The sequence below is a fragment of the Perca fluviatilis genome, chromosome 4, assembly GCF_010015445.1.
Source record: "Perca fluviatilis chromosome 4, GENO_Pfluv_1.0, whole genome shotgun sequence".
NCBI classification, from domain to species: domain Eukaryota; kingdom Metazoa; phylum Chordata; class Actinopteri; order Perciformes; family Percidae; genus Perca; species Perca fluviatilis.
Genome location: NC_053115.1, coordinates 17,171,945 through 17,187,620, shown reverse-complemented (window position 1 = coordinate 17,187,620; position 15,676 = coordinate 17,171,945). Strand labels below are relative to the sequence as shown.

Genomic DNA, 15,676 nt, shown 5'->3' with positions numbered 1-15,676 from the left:
ACACACCCACCAAACGAGAGAAAACATATCTCAAAGCAGTTGCACACCATTTCACACTGTTCCGAGGAAACATATCATTCAACCAGGAACCTGTAGCAAAACGGTGCACACTGTTTTTAGACTGAACGTGCCCCAGGTTAGCCATTGTTAGCAATAGTTGGTGACAAAAGTCGGAAATCCAACTTCAGGGGGGCGAGTGTCCGACTTAGAACCTTAATATTAACAGTCTGTGCTTAGAACCATTGATTGTTAATATTAATTTCCGACGTCCAAGTACAAATGGAACGTACTTAGTAGCCTACTGGTCAATGACCAAAGATATATAATGACAGTACATCTTTTTATTCAGTCTAGTAGGTAGACTAACTGCCAAAACAGCATATTATGCAAATGAGATTGTTAGAAATTTCCTGATTAGATTGCAAGTGGATAAAGCAATTAAAATAAAGTTTCATATGTATGGCTGCTTTTAGAACAGTTCACATTAATCGAGATACGGTGCTAGAGTGAAAATGTGCATGTTAAATTTAGCCGAAACAGAAACATTATATTCAATAAATTACATAAAACATCTTTCTTGTCCCACTCCCCCTGAACGCAGCTGTATATGTATATATAACGCCCCGCCCCCCTCAGTCTGTTGGTTACGTGAGAACGGTTACCGCCCTCATCATAGCAAAGTTACTCAGCCAGGTGACAGCTGAGCCAGCAGGAACTCGCTACGGCTGCACTCTACGCAACATAACGTACAACATAAGGACGTCTGTCAGCACCAAATAATTGCGAAGGACACACATTCATTTTCTGTTTTTATATGTACGTAATTTCAAAGCCTCTCTTACGCTCGTTGTTGCACAGTAGTTAGCTAGCAGCGCGATATCATTAACGTTAGCTTCTCTGACACTACTGCCAGAGAGGACTCTACGGTTGTATTTGTGACCGGTCACGTTTTAGACAGACATTGTCAACATGTCGGATCCGGCCGGGGAGGTGAAGCTGGAAGTGAAACAGGCGAGCAAAGAGGTGAAAGAGAGCGAAAACGTAGCGGAAAAATATTCAGCCATGACCGTAAGCAAGAATAGCGAAATGAACATGGGAGAGCTGTCATCCGCCTTCAGCGCTGTGCCCACTCACAAACCAGTTAAAAAGGTAAGACCGTTCAGCCGTTCCTCTATACAGTTTGGCAAAAATGTAGCTATACAGTTTTGTCAAAATATTTGTAGCTAATGTAGCTACCTCATTTGACTGGTAATCATTTGGGTGCACAGGGTCAGTTGTACCTTAAGAAATTGGGTTCACACACAGCAGGTCATACTGCCTGCCAACTGAATAAATGTAGTTGGGTAAATAAAAGGAATAGCCTATATCTTAACCCTCCACTTGCTTGGTTAATGCATTTTACATTACATGTTTAACACAAGAAATGTTACATTAAAGCAAAAAATACACTAATTATGATTCACACATGGATTGTCTCTAAATCTGTGTTGCAGAATAAATCCTATACCTACACAAGAAAGTGGTGCACTGCAGAAACAGGCAGATTACTATTGTATGTGATTTATACATGTGGTACATCATTAGACATTATGGGATGTTAAAAGTTGGATTTTCTTACCCCAGATTGTGAAGTAGTAAGACGAGACAGTTTTGGCAGATTGTTTGTGCTTTAAGGTATTATAAAGTAAAAGGAGATCGCCACTGAAAAGTCACCTCTGTCATATTACCACTGTCGACATGTATACTATAAGTTTGTTTTAATCCTCACCATTGTGCTTCTTAAACAAAAGGACCAGATGAATTCATCTTCTTGGTCTTCGCAGTTTTCTTACGTTTCACGTGAATTGCTTGACTTCCTTACAACAGCCAACTCGAGGAAACAACTGAATGATTTGCTCATTGTAACACTCACAAAAGAAAAATGTTAACTGACACTTTCATGGAACAAAGAAAAGGTGCACCGTGAATTCCTGGGTACTTTAGCGTGGAAAGTATTTGCACACCTTATTTAAATTGGAGTGGACAAATGAATACCAGTTATAGACAAAATGCTAACTATAATGTATGTTTTTACATTGAGCTAACATATAACACATAACTCTGTCAAATGCAAAAACTCAACGCTGAAGATTGACTAGTCAGCCTGGCAGCCTCATTATAGAATAGTTTCATATCCTCATTCTCTTTCTGGGAGGAACCTGATGTTTCAGAAATTGGCTTGCACATTTTTAGATCTCAAATGGAACAGTTGAGGTTAGTTAAACTGCTGGAATGTAATCAGTCGTGCTCACTTGGTAGATAGGGTATGGAAACTTTAACACAAGGTCAAGTAACAACGGGCATGATCCAGTGTTGAATAATAAAACAAATCAAGTCATGGTAATACAGTTAATGTAATTCACATGTTATTTTGTATGTACCCTCTGTTAATGTTCTGTAGTTAATATTTAGGTATTGACGGTTAAGTTAAGTTGCAAGCTTACAGATGATTATGCAAGGAAATAAGATGGAAGATTAGTCAACTTCAACTCTTTCAGCCAGGTGACATAAAACATACATAAACATAAAATACACATCAACTTAAACATAGGATACATTGAGCATAATGTATATACATAAAACATAATGTAAAAATATGTTAAATGCTTAAACCAGCTCACATAAAATAATGTACATCAAGTGACAGCATAACATTAAACTTATAGTACATCCAGCCAATTCAACCCAATCATCAGTAGTTATAACAACATCACCACCATCCCTTGAAGTCTAGAAGAAGCATTTTGTAATGCAGTGAATACAGACAATCTTTAATGTGGCTCTTAAATAATTAGATCTGAGGGAGCCACAATCAATCAGTCAGTATCAGTCAGGCTTTGGGACCCTGTAACCAACACCATCCTGTCCGGGGGGAAATATTTAGTGTCTTGTCGCCTTGTTGCCATGTTATTTTCAATGGTATGTGGAAGCTTTTCAGTACCAGGCCTAAACCTAGAAACTAGAGACCGACCGTATCAGGATGAAGAACCTGATTCTCATTCAATGACAAGAATGAGGCTGGGACACACTGTAGTCTCTATTAACGGTATTTTCCCCATGCTCTGATTCTTTGTATCTCAGACCTTTTTTTTTTTTTTTTTTTTTTTTTTTTGCTGAGACCAAAAAAAAAAAGAGTTAACAATCTCAGCTGGCATGGCGAAAAAAACAACAACCCAAAAACATTTGTCCGCTTCTCCATACCTGGACTCGATAATGTTACCGAGTGGATGTTTTTCTCAAATGTTGCTTCGATGCATGCAAAATCCCTGTCAAAAAAAAAAAAAATCTGGTTAGAGCTGTGGAAAAAAGTTAGCTGACCAGACATAAAGCTAGGAACACACAACAAAAACACCAATTTCACCCACTTCCACACACACACACACACACACACACACACACACACACACACACACACACACACACACACACACACACACACACACACACACACACACACACACTCTGCTTTGCCTGAGCATAGATTAACTACTCGTATGGATGCAGAAAAATAAATTATAACCAGCAGATGAGACTGCAACAAGCTGGATCTAAATAGGGTAGTAGGCCAGTCTAATAATTGTTGTAATTAATCGACAGTTAGAATTTAGATGCGCACGCCAATCACTTTCAAACCACAACATTCACAATGATTACACAAGCATGAGTCAGATGTGGCCATCGTCTTGTTGGTACAATGACTGTTGGTTTGTAGCCAGACATCTATTTTTGGCAGTACGACAAAATAAGCTCACTAGTTTTTGAGTAGGCTTATCATATTGCCATGAGTTATTGTTATTTATTTATTTTTTATTTTTTTAGCAAAGAACTTTATTTTCCTTAATTCCACTCCATACACATCTGGCCAAGGCTATAAACAAGACCTCAACCAAGACAACAAACAAAAACAGTTCAACTCTCATTTCCATTTGTTTTACGACTAGATTTGTATCCATTTGAAAAAGCTTCAGTTCAGACATCTATGAAAGCATACAGTGTGTAACATGACTTTTATTTATTTTTTATTGTATATCAGCAAATCCAGTTTGTGGAGGACAAGCAGGAGTTCAGCAGGTTCCCCACCAAGGCAGGCCGTCGCTCCCTGTCCCGCTCCATCTCTCAGTCATCCACAGACAGCTACAGCTCCGGTAAGAAAGAGAGGCAGCCAGATACACGTGTGCACCAATGTTCTATTTGTCTGCAGTATATTATTTTGCATGAGTTTATGAATGTCTTTGATTAAAACAAAACTGTCGTGCTCTAAGTGATGTTGGGTGACGGCACTTCTTGTTGACATTCAGTATTATTATATTCAAGTATTGTCAAATAAAACGGAGGCTAGCTCGCCCCTCCCTCCTCATCCCGTCCCCTTCCGTGCTTCCGCGCACCAACTCCCCCAACCCCCAAATCCTTCTTGTCAGTTATTTGCTGGAAGACTGTTTGTTATGTTTCGTGGTGCAGGTTGGCGCAGTTTGTTTTTGTTGCCGTTTGTGGAGCCTGGGCTGTCTACAGAGACCGTGTTTTTTGTTTTGGGGTGGGGGGGGGGGGGGGGGGGGGGGGGGGGGGGGGGTGGGGGGGGGGGTGAAAAAAATGGGGGGGCCCAAAAATGCTTAGAGCACCTTTTACTGAACTTTAGCGTGGTAAAGGGAGATGGTGAATATGGAGCTCTAAATTGATGGAACGATTTTTACTCCTTCTGTGGCTTTAATTAAGCAAGTTCTTTAAAAGCCTTTCCTTTACAGCTGCGTCCTATACGGATAGCTCTGACGACGAGTCCTCACCGCGGGACAAAACTCAGGTCAACTCCAAAGGCAGCAGCGACTTCTGTGTGAAGAACATCAAACAGGCTGAATTTGGCCGACGTGAGATTGAGATCGCAGAACAAGGTAAGTCACAGCAGGGACAAAGTCACTTCACCATTTTTATTCTTAAATGTTGTTTTTATTCTTGAATGTTGTCTAATTAATCTAAAAGACATCTGTCATGATATGGTATGTTAAACCAATCATTATTCAGATTTAAGAAATGTAATTTGTAATGTTGTCTACTGATTAGTAGCTAGTGTCCCTTAAGATTTTCTGATCTGACTGATTTCATTTGATCTATTTAAAGAAATAAAACCTGACTACCAATTACACCACATCACCACACATTTAAGATTACGTTATACAGTAATAAACTTTATACAGCTATATTTTCTATGGATAGAGATTGGGAATTTGAGTTTTGGGAGATCATCTGCTGTTCCTACTTATCCTTCTTTTATGTTCTCTCGTTTTCAGATATGTCAGCGCTGATCTCACTCAGGAAAAGAGCACAGAGTGAGAAACCGTTGGCAGGTGCCAAAATTGTGGGCTGCACTCACATCACTGCCCAGACTGCGGTAAGATTTCTCTCTGACTTTGAGCTTCAATGCCCAAGCAAAGGCTGTGTGTGCAGTGTGATGCCTCTTAATCCAGATAGGGTTCTGTGTCAATTTAATTCAGTTTCTGCACTACTTAACTGTCTAGAAAACCAATGCCAACTCTCGTATTACCGGAGTCTTGAATGAATAAAGTGCTGTGGAGTTTTCTGTATTTCAATAAAGTACACAATTGGCTGTGTTTCATGGACAACTCATCAGCTATCAACAACCAGCTGATCCCACTGAGCCAAATAAAGTATGCAACGAGGTGGCAGACATATTAAGGACCAGAGGGCTATTGCACAAAAGCAGAATTTATAAATCCAGGATAACTGATAAAGCGAGGCTTGATCTTGTCTAATCTGTGCAGCCTGGCTTGGTGCGTTTCACGAAGGCCAAGCCAGGCTGAAAAGGAGCGACTAGTTCGAGCCAGGATAGTAATTCGGATAGATGCGCGTTCACGGCTTTCTTAAACAGACCGCAAGGTCGATCACAGATTTACTGATGCTAAAATGGAGAAAACGCGTTGTGAAAATGAACACTCGTAGTCATTGCCTTTTTAAAAGTGAGCAGAAGACAGCATAATGTTACTCAGGAAATTGACCATTAAGATCAATTACAACCAGTAATATACAATGCTAGAATAGGCCTATGATGCGTAAATATCTCTCTCACTCTGTCTCTCCCTCTCTCTTGTATGGGCTAAAATATAAATTCCCTAAGTAACATTAACTTCCACTGCTGGCTTTTCAAGCAAAGTGTACAATAGTTAGTTTGTGGAAATAATTAGCCTAACTTCTTGAATGGTTTCATTTGAGAGCAGTTGTTCGAAAATGTATATTTTTAGATCATTCAGTCGGTCCGCTTCTGCCACTACTATGAAGATAATTAAGTAATAAACCCAATGCACACTGTAATCATGACTTAACCGAGTATTCATCAGTTATTTCCCCCCAGCTAAATATAAGGTCAGAAACCATTGAGATGTCCTCTCCCTGTTGTTTAATGAATGTACAGTAGCCTACACGATATAGATACTGGTCAAGTGAGCTCAGACTATAATTAAGGAGGATTGTACAATTAGGATAGGTTTTTATAATCGTACAATCCTCCCAAATTATAGTCCCAGTTTACTGGAGAGAACACAAAGTGTGTGCTATGGCAGATAAAATGCACATGGAAGAGGAACATACATGATCCTTTATTGTTAAAGAATACAAAAAGAAATAAAGCAACTAAAATAATGAAAGGTGTATTGGTCTCTGACCAGTCTGCCATTGTTAGAACCACTAACATATGTATAGCACTTTATATATTATCCTTCATCACAGACTTAATTTAAAACACATATGCAACTGTATCAGCCTTTTCTAATCATCTCAACAACTGCCATAACATATTCATCAAACTTCTAACAACAATATGAACAGCATCTATCTAACAGTAACAATAACAATGAATATTTTTTTTAAATAATGGTCACAATGTTAAAATAATAACAGTGCTTAACTGAACAGCATTATGCACCTGTTGTATTTTAATGCAGGCTAATAATAATAATAAGCCACTGCTGAGTGAACAGAAAAGTCCCCAGGATTAATAAATCCTGGCTTTTAGCCTGGTCAGGAGCAGGCTAGCTGCACAGAATGCAGAATAAATCTCCATGCTAACTTAGGTGCCTCTGCTTTTGTGCAACCAAGGCAAGCCTAAATTCTTCCAGGATAACTGGAATATCCCGGCTTAATCCCTTATCCTGGTTTTGTGCAAAAGCCCCCTGGTTCATTGTAACCTTCATTGTTATGGAGTAATACACAAAATAAACTAATAAAATGATTGATTTGCCGTCTGTTGTGTTTGTGTTTGTGACCAGTATAGTAGTAATAGTTTTTCTCATTTGACCATTTTCTTCCTCTGTTTTTAGGTCCTGATCGAGACTCTAGTGGCTCTTGGCGCTCAGTGCCGCTGGACTGCATGCAACATTTACTCTACACAGAATGAAGTGGCTGCTGCTCTGTCAGAGACTGGTAAGCAGTAGAGAAGGTGAAGAACATTTCGTTTTGGAGCTCAAACACCCAGATTCACTTTTACCCGTAATCAGTGTTGGTGATAAAGTTGCCAGCACAGAGGTGTGAAAATCACATATGTTTAAATTGCACTCGATTACAAACAATAAGGTGTTTTCTTATGAGCACAGGTGTGCTTTGCCACCTTTTATAACCAAGGATACTGTTTGGAATTGTTTAATTAACTCTTGAAATATCAGCCCTGCAGAGATAATGGGAACACTTAAGATTTGCCATTTGGTAAAGCCCTTTATCTGCAGTTGCTATGTGATGGTTTAAGTAGTTTAAGTGTGTGTGTGTGTGTGTGTGGGGGGGGTTACAACAGATTTAGGAGGGGGGGTTTACAACAGATTTAGGAGGCACTCAGTGGAGATCATGCAGGATCATGGGGGTTGAGTATGTGTTCAGTAAGTTATTGCTGTACATAGGCTACTGCATGCTGTGCTGTTTTTATGTGGAAAAAAACCTACATTTTCATTCAGCTATAGGGCAATTAGAAAGCGTAAAGGTCTGCCTCTGTTGAACAGTTCTCCAGCTTGCTCTTACACCCAATAATGATATTCACATCGTCTCTTTGTAGCTATAAGAAATGACCAATATGTAATGCAGAATTATTAGGTGCTGATAATTAATTATTAAATAATTAGGTTCTATATAATTCACCCTCACAGAGTCAATACTGTAACTTTGCCCTCATTCGCTGCCATATGTGCAGCTTGAGAAAATGTTTGTTTGATGGCAGCTTATAGCCACACACAGGATCGTTGATGTAAGATTCTTCAAGATGTGCCTCATCTGTTATGTTTCAGGTGTGGCTGTGTTTGCCTGGAAAGGGGAGTCTGAGGATGACTTCTGGTGGTGCATTGACCGCTGTGTCAACAATGAGGGTTGGCAGCCTAACATGGTACAAGGAAAAGCTTGTTTTCTACCTTTTGTGAAGGGGATAGTTTATGTAGCAGTAGACTGTTATGTGAATGATCTATACAAACAAATGCCTCAAATAGCCATTAAAAACCAAGGGGGTAAGCGAGCATCTGCAAAGCGTACCTCCTATGGAGCCATTTTGATGCTAACAAGCCATCATCTGCCATTAGCATTCCATTGACTGCCATTCATTTTGGCGTCACTTTGACAGCGAATAACTTTACATCTGAAGCGTTTAAAGACTCTGTTTGTCCATTGTTTAAATTCTAAAGAAACACGACAATGTATAAAAGACTCCATTACCTTGTTTCTCACGTTATGGCCCCGTAGCAGCCATTTTTGTAAAAATAGGCTAACGATTGTGTCATAACCACGCAACTTTCTGTGGCATAGTAGACAAATTACCGTATAGTCAGGAAAAGCTCGCAGGCAGTTTTGACTTACATTAGCTGTTTAAGTTTAATTACTAATGGTATCTAGCATTTTAGTTAGCAATAATTAGCCTGTGCCCATGTTATTTCCTTACATATACCTACGCTCTCCGTCTCTGCAAGATTCGGAATGATTGAGATTTCTCTTGGCACAGCTACCAGAAGACTTACAACTTTCAGACAGGTTGCACACGTCACATCTGAGCAGTAATGCTCAGCCATCCCCGGAAAAGTGCTTCTAATAGACTTCACTGGTCTCTGTGGAAGTCTAACGACATCGCTTTGTCCATTAATTTTGCTGAATATGTTAAAACCGCCACAGGAGCAGCTATTATTTTCACGTTATTTCAATTAATAGCTATTTATGTGTAAATATTTGCCTCGCAATTCATTTATTCAGCTTTTTCTTATCCGTTAGATCCTTGATGATGGAGGAGACTTGACACACTGGATGTACAAGAAATACCCCAATGTATTCAAGAAGATCAGGGGCATTGTAGAGGAGAGTGTCACTGGGGTTCACAGGTGATTTAATGCTTAATAGATAGGTTTCCTTTAAAATATTTCGTGACACACCCACAGCAACACACAACTACCTTACTCTTGCCTCTCTCTAGGTTGTATCAGCTGTCTAAAGCTGGGAAGCTGTGTGTACCGGCTATGAATGTAAATGACTCCGTGACGAAGCAGAAGTTCGACAACCTGTACTGCTGCAGAGAGTCAATCCTGGATGGGTGAGTAAGCTTGACTTTGAGGTGTTTGGTTGTTGCAAGACTGAATAAGTCAAACTGTTGTTGAAACACTAGTGCAGTTTGTTCATTGGATAGCTTGATTTTGGGTTGGAAAGAAATACATCACAACGAAGGGCCTTGTTTGTATAGTGAAAACAATCTGGAGTTTAATACACTCAAAAAACGATGAGATGAGGGTTCAAATCAAACAATGCCTGCCTACTCCCTCCGACTGGGAAACATCGGCTCAGCTGTGAACTCGCCAACCCATTCAAGTCGTAGTAGCGTTTTTTCCCCCGAGTGATAAATGAGAAAAGCTCATCAGTTTGCATCAATTACTTTGTTATGTCATTACAGTAAATTCTTAAGCATGCAAAACAAACCGGTTTTGCAATCCACAGTCTAGTTCAGCTGTTCAAAGAAAACGGCACATTACTTTTCCTTCACTCCTGAGTGTGTCGTCAGCTGCCACGTCAGACCTTTCATTACTGTAACACTGGAGTGACGTAAAGGTCAGGAAACATTGCTGCCATCACCTGGTCGATAGAGAACAAATTTGCATATTACCTCAATAGCTTTTTTTGATCAGCTGTTGCCCTTGTAATGCTCTTCTGATGACTCTGCTCAACACGAAACTGCAGGTAAACTAATTCTTATTACGCTACTCTTTCATTGACTCTTTGTTGGCGCTTTTTCTGGTTCCTTCTGATTAATAATCTACAAGGTACACTGATGTCTTGGAGCAAGTGTTTCATTGCGAGTTGTGACACTACATATCGGCATCATCAGACCTTTAGATTTATTGCACTGGGATGGAAACCAATGATCTGTTTTGTAAAGAGCTTTTATTCAAACAAACTTCATATTATCCAGAACTGTAGAAAGTTAAACTGTCACACAACTTTTAACTGTATATCATCAGTATAAAGATTTTGGAGTCGTGCAAATACATATTGGCAGTTTCTCAATTCCACATAAAAGTGCTAACTGTGTGCCTCAAACCTCTCTAGCTTGAAGAGAACCACAGATGTCATGTTTGGAGGCAAACAGATGGTCGTTTGTGGGTACGGTGAGGTGAGATACTTCCGTTAACGTTAACATGCCACATACTAATCTTTATCATGTAGCGGTGAAAACATTCATGATGATACATTGCAATGCTAAAACCTCAGACACCACAGGCCATGGACTCCTCACACAACAGCTCATCACATTTCATTGGACAGTGTTTACGTGTCTGACTGAGTCTAGATGATGTTAGAGAATCAAAGTCTGCAGGACTAGGAGATTAGTAGGCTTGTCATGTTAAATATCTAGAGCCTGGTTTTGTACTAAGATGGCTTGTGTTTAAATACTGATACATGCAAGTGTAATTTCTTTATTAAGGTCATGGTAATAATTGGCATATGTAACTCTGCTGGTCACGCTGTATAACATCTTGTCTTTGCAGGTTGGAAAAGGTTGTTGTGCTGCTCTGAAAGCTCTGGGAGCCGTCGTCTCTATTACAGAGATTGATCCCATCTGTGCCCTGCAGGCCTGGTGAGGAAAACAAGTGGAATGATTATGCAAACTGAATGTGTTGAATGTCAAAAATATATGAATAGAACAGACAGCGGTATGGATAACATAACCTAGCATAGCGAGCCAACCCCTTGCCATTCCAACAGCCTGCCAGAAGGCCCTAGCCGACTTTTTGTCTTCTGGAGGCTGTAGCAGGCTCAGATTTGGAGCTAGTTTGAAGATATTGGTATCATATGAAACAAGACGATCTCTAAAGAATCCAGTGGTACCAACCATGCTAGCTATGTCAGGAAGGTGGCAAAATAATGCTCCAAAGTTAGGCTTTGGGGTCTTAATATGGTATTTTTGACAATTTGTATCAATTCTTGAGTGGTCGAAAATGGGTAAATTGTGCTAAAAATCTGTTTAACAAATAGTATCAAACCAAAAACTGCTGCAACCACTTATGTGACATAAGTGAGCATGAGAATGGCCATCATAAACTCATGTCATAATGTACTAAAACCCAATACACTTTCACAATTTATTTTAAGTATTTAATTCATTAGTCAAGTAATTTTTATTTGCTGGTTCCCAGCTTTCAAATGCTGTATACCACTTCTATGTGGAATCTTCTGCGACCTGCTATCAGCCCGTAAACATCCCCTGTCCACCACCCCTAACCCTCTAGAAAAAGGGGATGGAATGATAATGTTTTGTTATTTATTTAACAAACATATTGTGAGATGACTAATGTTTAGCTTAAATTAAACACTACTTTGACCTAACAGGGACTCCAGCCCTTCAGCTGAATTGAATTGTTTTTCAGTAAATAATAGATAGTTTCCTCACTGAGGCTGAATGCTGAAGCTCTTCTTTCTTTATCAGCATGGATGGATTCAGGGTGGTTAAGCTGAATGAGGTCATTCGCCAGGTTGATGTCATCATCACATGCACTGGTAACTCCTTCATTTTTATAGCCTTTCAATCTATACCTGTCTGATGACATAATAAATGCCTTTTGTTTCATGGTTCTTTTGCACTGTTCGTGTGCTAATTTTGTCCTGTGGGGCAGACGATGTACACGGATTAAAGGTGAATGTGTGCGTTTACATGCAGTTTAAAAAATAATTATATTGGGTTAAGGCAATACCCCGGTTTCTCAAACGCCATGTAAACACCTAACCCCTAAGAAACAAAACAGCGTTGGCCGAATCAGCAGTGGGCCAGCGGAAGAAAAAGTGGCCAAGAAAAAGCCTTATTCTGACCAGTTGTACGTTGGCAGAGTGCCACCTACTGTAACGGAGGTAGAGTTACTCTCGTAATTCTTCCCATTCTTTCCCGCTCATGTGTACGGGGAAAACTGGCATTACCCGGTTATTCCATAATAACTGGGTAATACCCCAATTACTGCTTTGAAAGTAAAAACACTTATTGTGTTTTTCTGTAGGGAACAAGAATGTGGTGACCAGAGACCAGCTGGACCGAATGAAAAATGGCTCTATTGTCTGCAACATGGGCCACTCCAATACTGAGATTGATGTGGTAAACTAGTGCTTATGATAAAAGTTTAAATCTATCCTACAGTCTGGGTTAATGTATATTTGCATAAATCTAAGTGTCCGAAGAGGTGGGTCAGTCACGTCGTGTTGAACTATCATAAAGAACTTAAGGGTGACTGATATTCTCATCCCTTGCAGGCAAGTCTTCGGACCCCTGAGCTGACCTGGGAGAGAGTGCGCTCTCAGGTGGATCACGTCATTTGGCCTGATGGCAAGAGAGTCATTCTTTTGGCTGAGGTAATTGGCTATACCTGGACGTCATGCAACCATATGTGATAAATACAGACATACATACATGGCATGTGATGAATGTGATTTCATGTTTTAAACTTCCTCATTAATCTGTGTTAGTCTCATTTGTGGAGAACATACTGTATATTATTTTGCTTGATGTAATAGCAATTCTAAGCAACTGAAACACAAAAACAACAATGAATATAACGCATAATATATAATGTATTATGATATAGACAGAGACACTATTTATACAACATACAGTGACCCCCAGTTTGTAGAAAAAGTTCCAAGGACCCATCCATATTACCCACTACAGACCTATTGAAGTCTTTTGCAGTGACTGATCAGTCTCAATTTCTGGCTTGTCAAGAACACAGCAACATGTTGATTTTGAATTGAAAATCAGTTGAAATTAGCTTTGGTTTTCAACTATTGAAATCAAAGGTAGGATTGGCGATTCCCCCAGTATTTTTTTCTCTCTTCACCCCTGCCTACTTACGCTCGTTCGAAGAAAAATACAACAGACACAGTGTAGTTTACCGGCTGGTAGCAGCTAAAGACACGTGTAACGTTATCTTACTGGTAGTCTTGCATTGCCACCTATCTCCCTAGCACTGTGGAGTAAGGTCTGGCTACATAACACATACATTCTGGGATAGGAGAAAAACAACGCTCTGGGTTATTAGCATTTTTTTAAACCAATCACAATCCTCTTGGGTGGCGCTAAGATCTGGACGCAGCAACTATGGCTCTGCAAAATGGTCTCTGGAAAAGGACCTTGTTTTGGTGGAACATTTGCACCCCGCAAAAAAAATGCCACATACGTTATTAAATTAAGTTAACTGTTCACACAATACAGTAACGTGGGCTATTTAAATTAGCTGGATACATGGTCAAACCTCATTTGCTTTTACCAGTGTATTTCCGTGTGTACTTTGTCCACAGCAATCCCTAGCAATCTTGCCATTTTCAGCGTGTAGCCTGCTAGCTCGAAGTTTTGTTGTTTCCTGAAGCGAACAGAATTTGAGAACGGCAACACAGAGAGCGGAAGGGAGGGACATCATATGTCAGGCAATTATCCAGGAAATGTAATTCTGTTGATCCAGACTAGTTTACCGGTAGACTGCAGCTTGACCTTTCCAGACACCATGGCCACTGCCGGAGTTGGAGAAGCCATCGGTGTGGCAATATTTTGCCTTCCCTATGAGCGAGGTATGTAACAAACAACAATGGTAAAGCATGTTGGCTCCCAGGGGACTCCATTGTGCATTCAGGTTCACCTTGTTAAACTAATGGTGCATTCAATTGCACCTTGTAAACTGAGAAACTCAAACTATTGTTGGAAAGTATCCTTCCTTAAATCGAACGTCAAAAACGAATCGTGTATTTGGAGAATGGTGACAACCCAAGCTGATATGGAAGGTTTCATAATGTTGGCGCAGCAATATTCTTAAACTTAATTGTTTTGTAAAACCTATGTTCTTGATCACATGGTGTTTTCTTCCACAGGGACGTCTCCTTAACCTCAGCTGCTCTACTGTCCCTACCTTTGTCTTGTCCATCACAGCCACCACTCAGGTAACATGTTGATACTACCAGACAGCCTGCAATAAGCTATACATCAGCTAAAGACACACAGTAGTTATTGCTGCCGTCCACTCAAAAGTTAATGGTTACATTTATTGCTCTTCATTCAATTCACAATGTGCATCCATTTTCAACAGTCTTATTAATCCATGTTTGTGTTCAGGCACTGGCCCTTATAGAGTTGTACAACGCTCCTGAGGGACGATACAAGCAGGATGTTTACTTGCTTCCCAAGAAGATGGGTGAGAATATATAGATACATAACCCTGACCTGCAGTATTGAAGTGTTTAAAATTTAAAAGTAACATTACTCGTGGCTGGGCTGTAGCACTGGAGTGAATTAATCTATATGTCCGTCTGCTTTGAATTTCAATTGTGAGAGTACATGTGAGTCTTGTGCATGTGTATGTATCTCTTTCTTACTGAACCATTTTCGTGTATTTCAGATGAATATGTTGCGAGTCTGCATCTGACCACTTTTGATGCCCACCTGACAGAGCTTTCTGATGAGCAGGCAAAATACCTGGGCCTGAATAAGAATGGCCCTTTTAAACCCAACTACTACAGGTACAATTCTGTAATATGTTGCAACTATGAAACTAAAATCTATAAAATAAGTATAGCAATCGCTGTTGACATTTTGCTATTAAGCATTTCCTAACTAAACCTGTTCTTGGTATCCACAGGTATTAGCCTGCAGGGGAACCACACCTCAGCACACCTAAATGTGAACGCTACCAAACATCACCTATTCCTAAGACAAACGAAAGATTGATGTACTGTATATATTATGGCTATATTGTATTTTATACTCTTCAGAGCAGGGGTGTCAAACTCAATTTCGCTAAGGGCCACACTGGAAAACGAGAATCTCATCAAGGGCCAGACACGTATAGTTTATTGACATGCTTTTATTTCATCGAAAGAGTCAAATATCTTTGACTCAATTGTTGCATGTCTCATATAGTCTTCTCACTTAGAGTTTGGTCCACATAAAGCCCTGAAAAAGTGAGCAAAAAAGTTCCAAAGCCATCCTGGAATTGAGCAAATCAAGCAAAAACGATTACATTTTTGAAGTAGGCTACCACACAGCTGACTCACAACAAGCTTTTTCACAGCAGGAATATACAAACTCTGGTTCCGTGGGAATTTCTGACTCTCAAAGTCGGCAAAGTGTCGCGTAATTGTAAGTTGAAAAACA

The 15,676-nt window shown here is 39.9% G+C and overlaps 1 protein-coding gene across 1 annotated transcript; it reads left to right on the top strand.

The window, feature by feature from the left end:
- The first annotated feature begins 664 nt into the window (after positions 1–664).
- LOC120557589 (S-adenosylhomocysteine hydrolase-like protein 1) lies at positions 665–15,363 on the top strand. The gene is made up of 17 exons (XM_039798080.1): positions 665–1,149; positions 4,073–4,184; positions 4,779–4,922; positions 5,319–5,419; positions 7,362–7,464; positions 8,313–8,407; positions 9,277–9,383; positions 9,476–9,592; positions 10,600–10,663; positions 11,040–11,128; positions 11,978–12,048; positions 12,540–12,634; positions 12,790–12,888; positions 14,398–14,466; positions 14,639–14,717; positions 14,922–15,042; positions 15,162–15,363. The coding sequence occupies exons 1-17, from the start codon at positions 970–972 to the stop codon at positions 15,166–15,168; spliced, it is 1,653 nt and encodes a 550-aa protein (XP_039654014.1). The 5' UTR covers positions 665–969; the 3' UTR covers positions 15,169–15,363.
- The last annotated feature ends 313 nt before the right edge of the window (positions 15,364–15,676 follow it).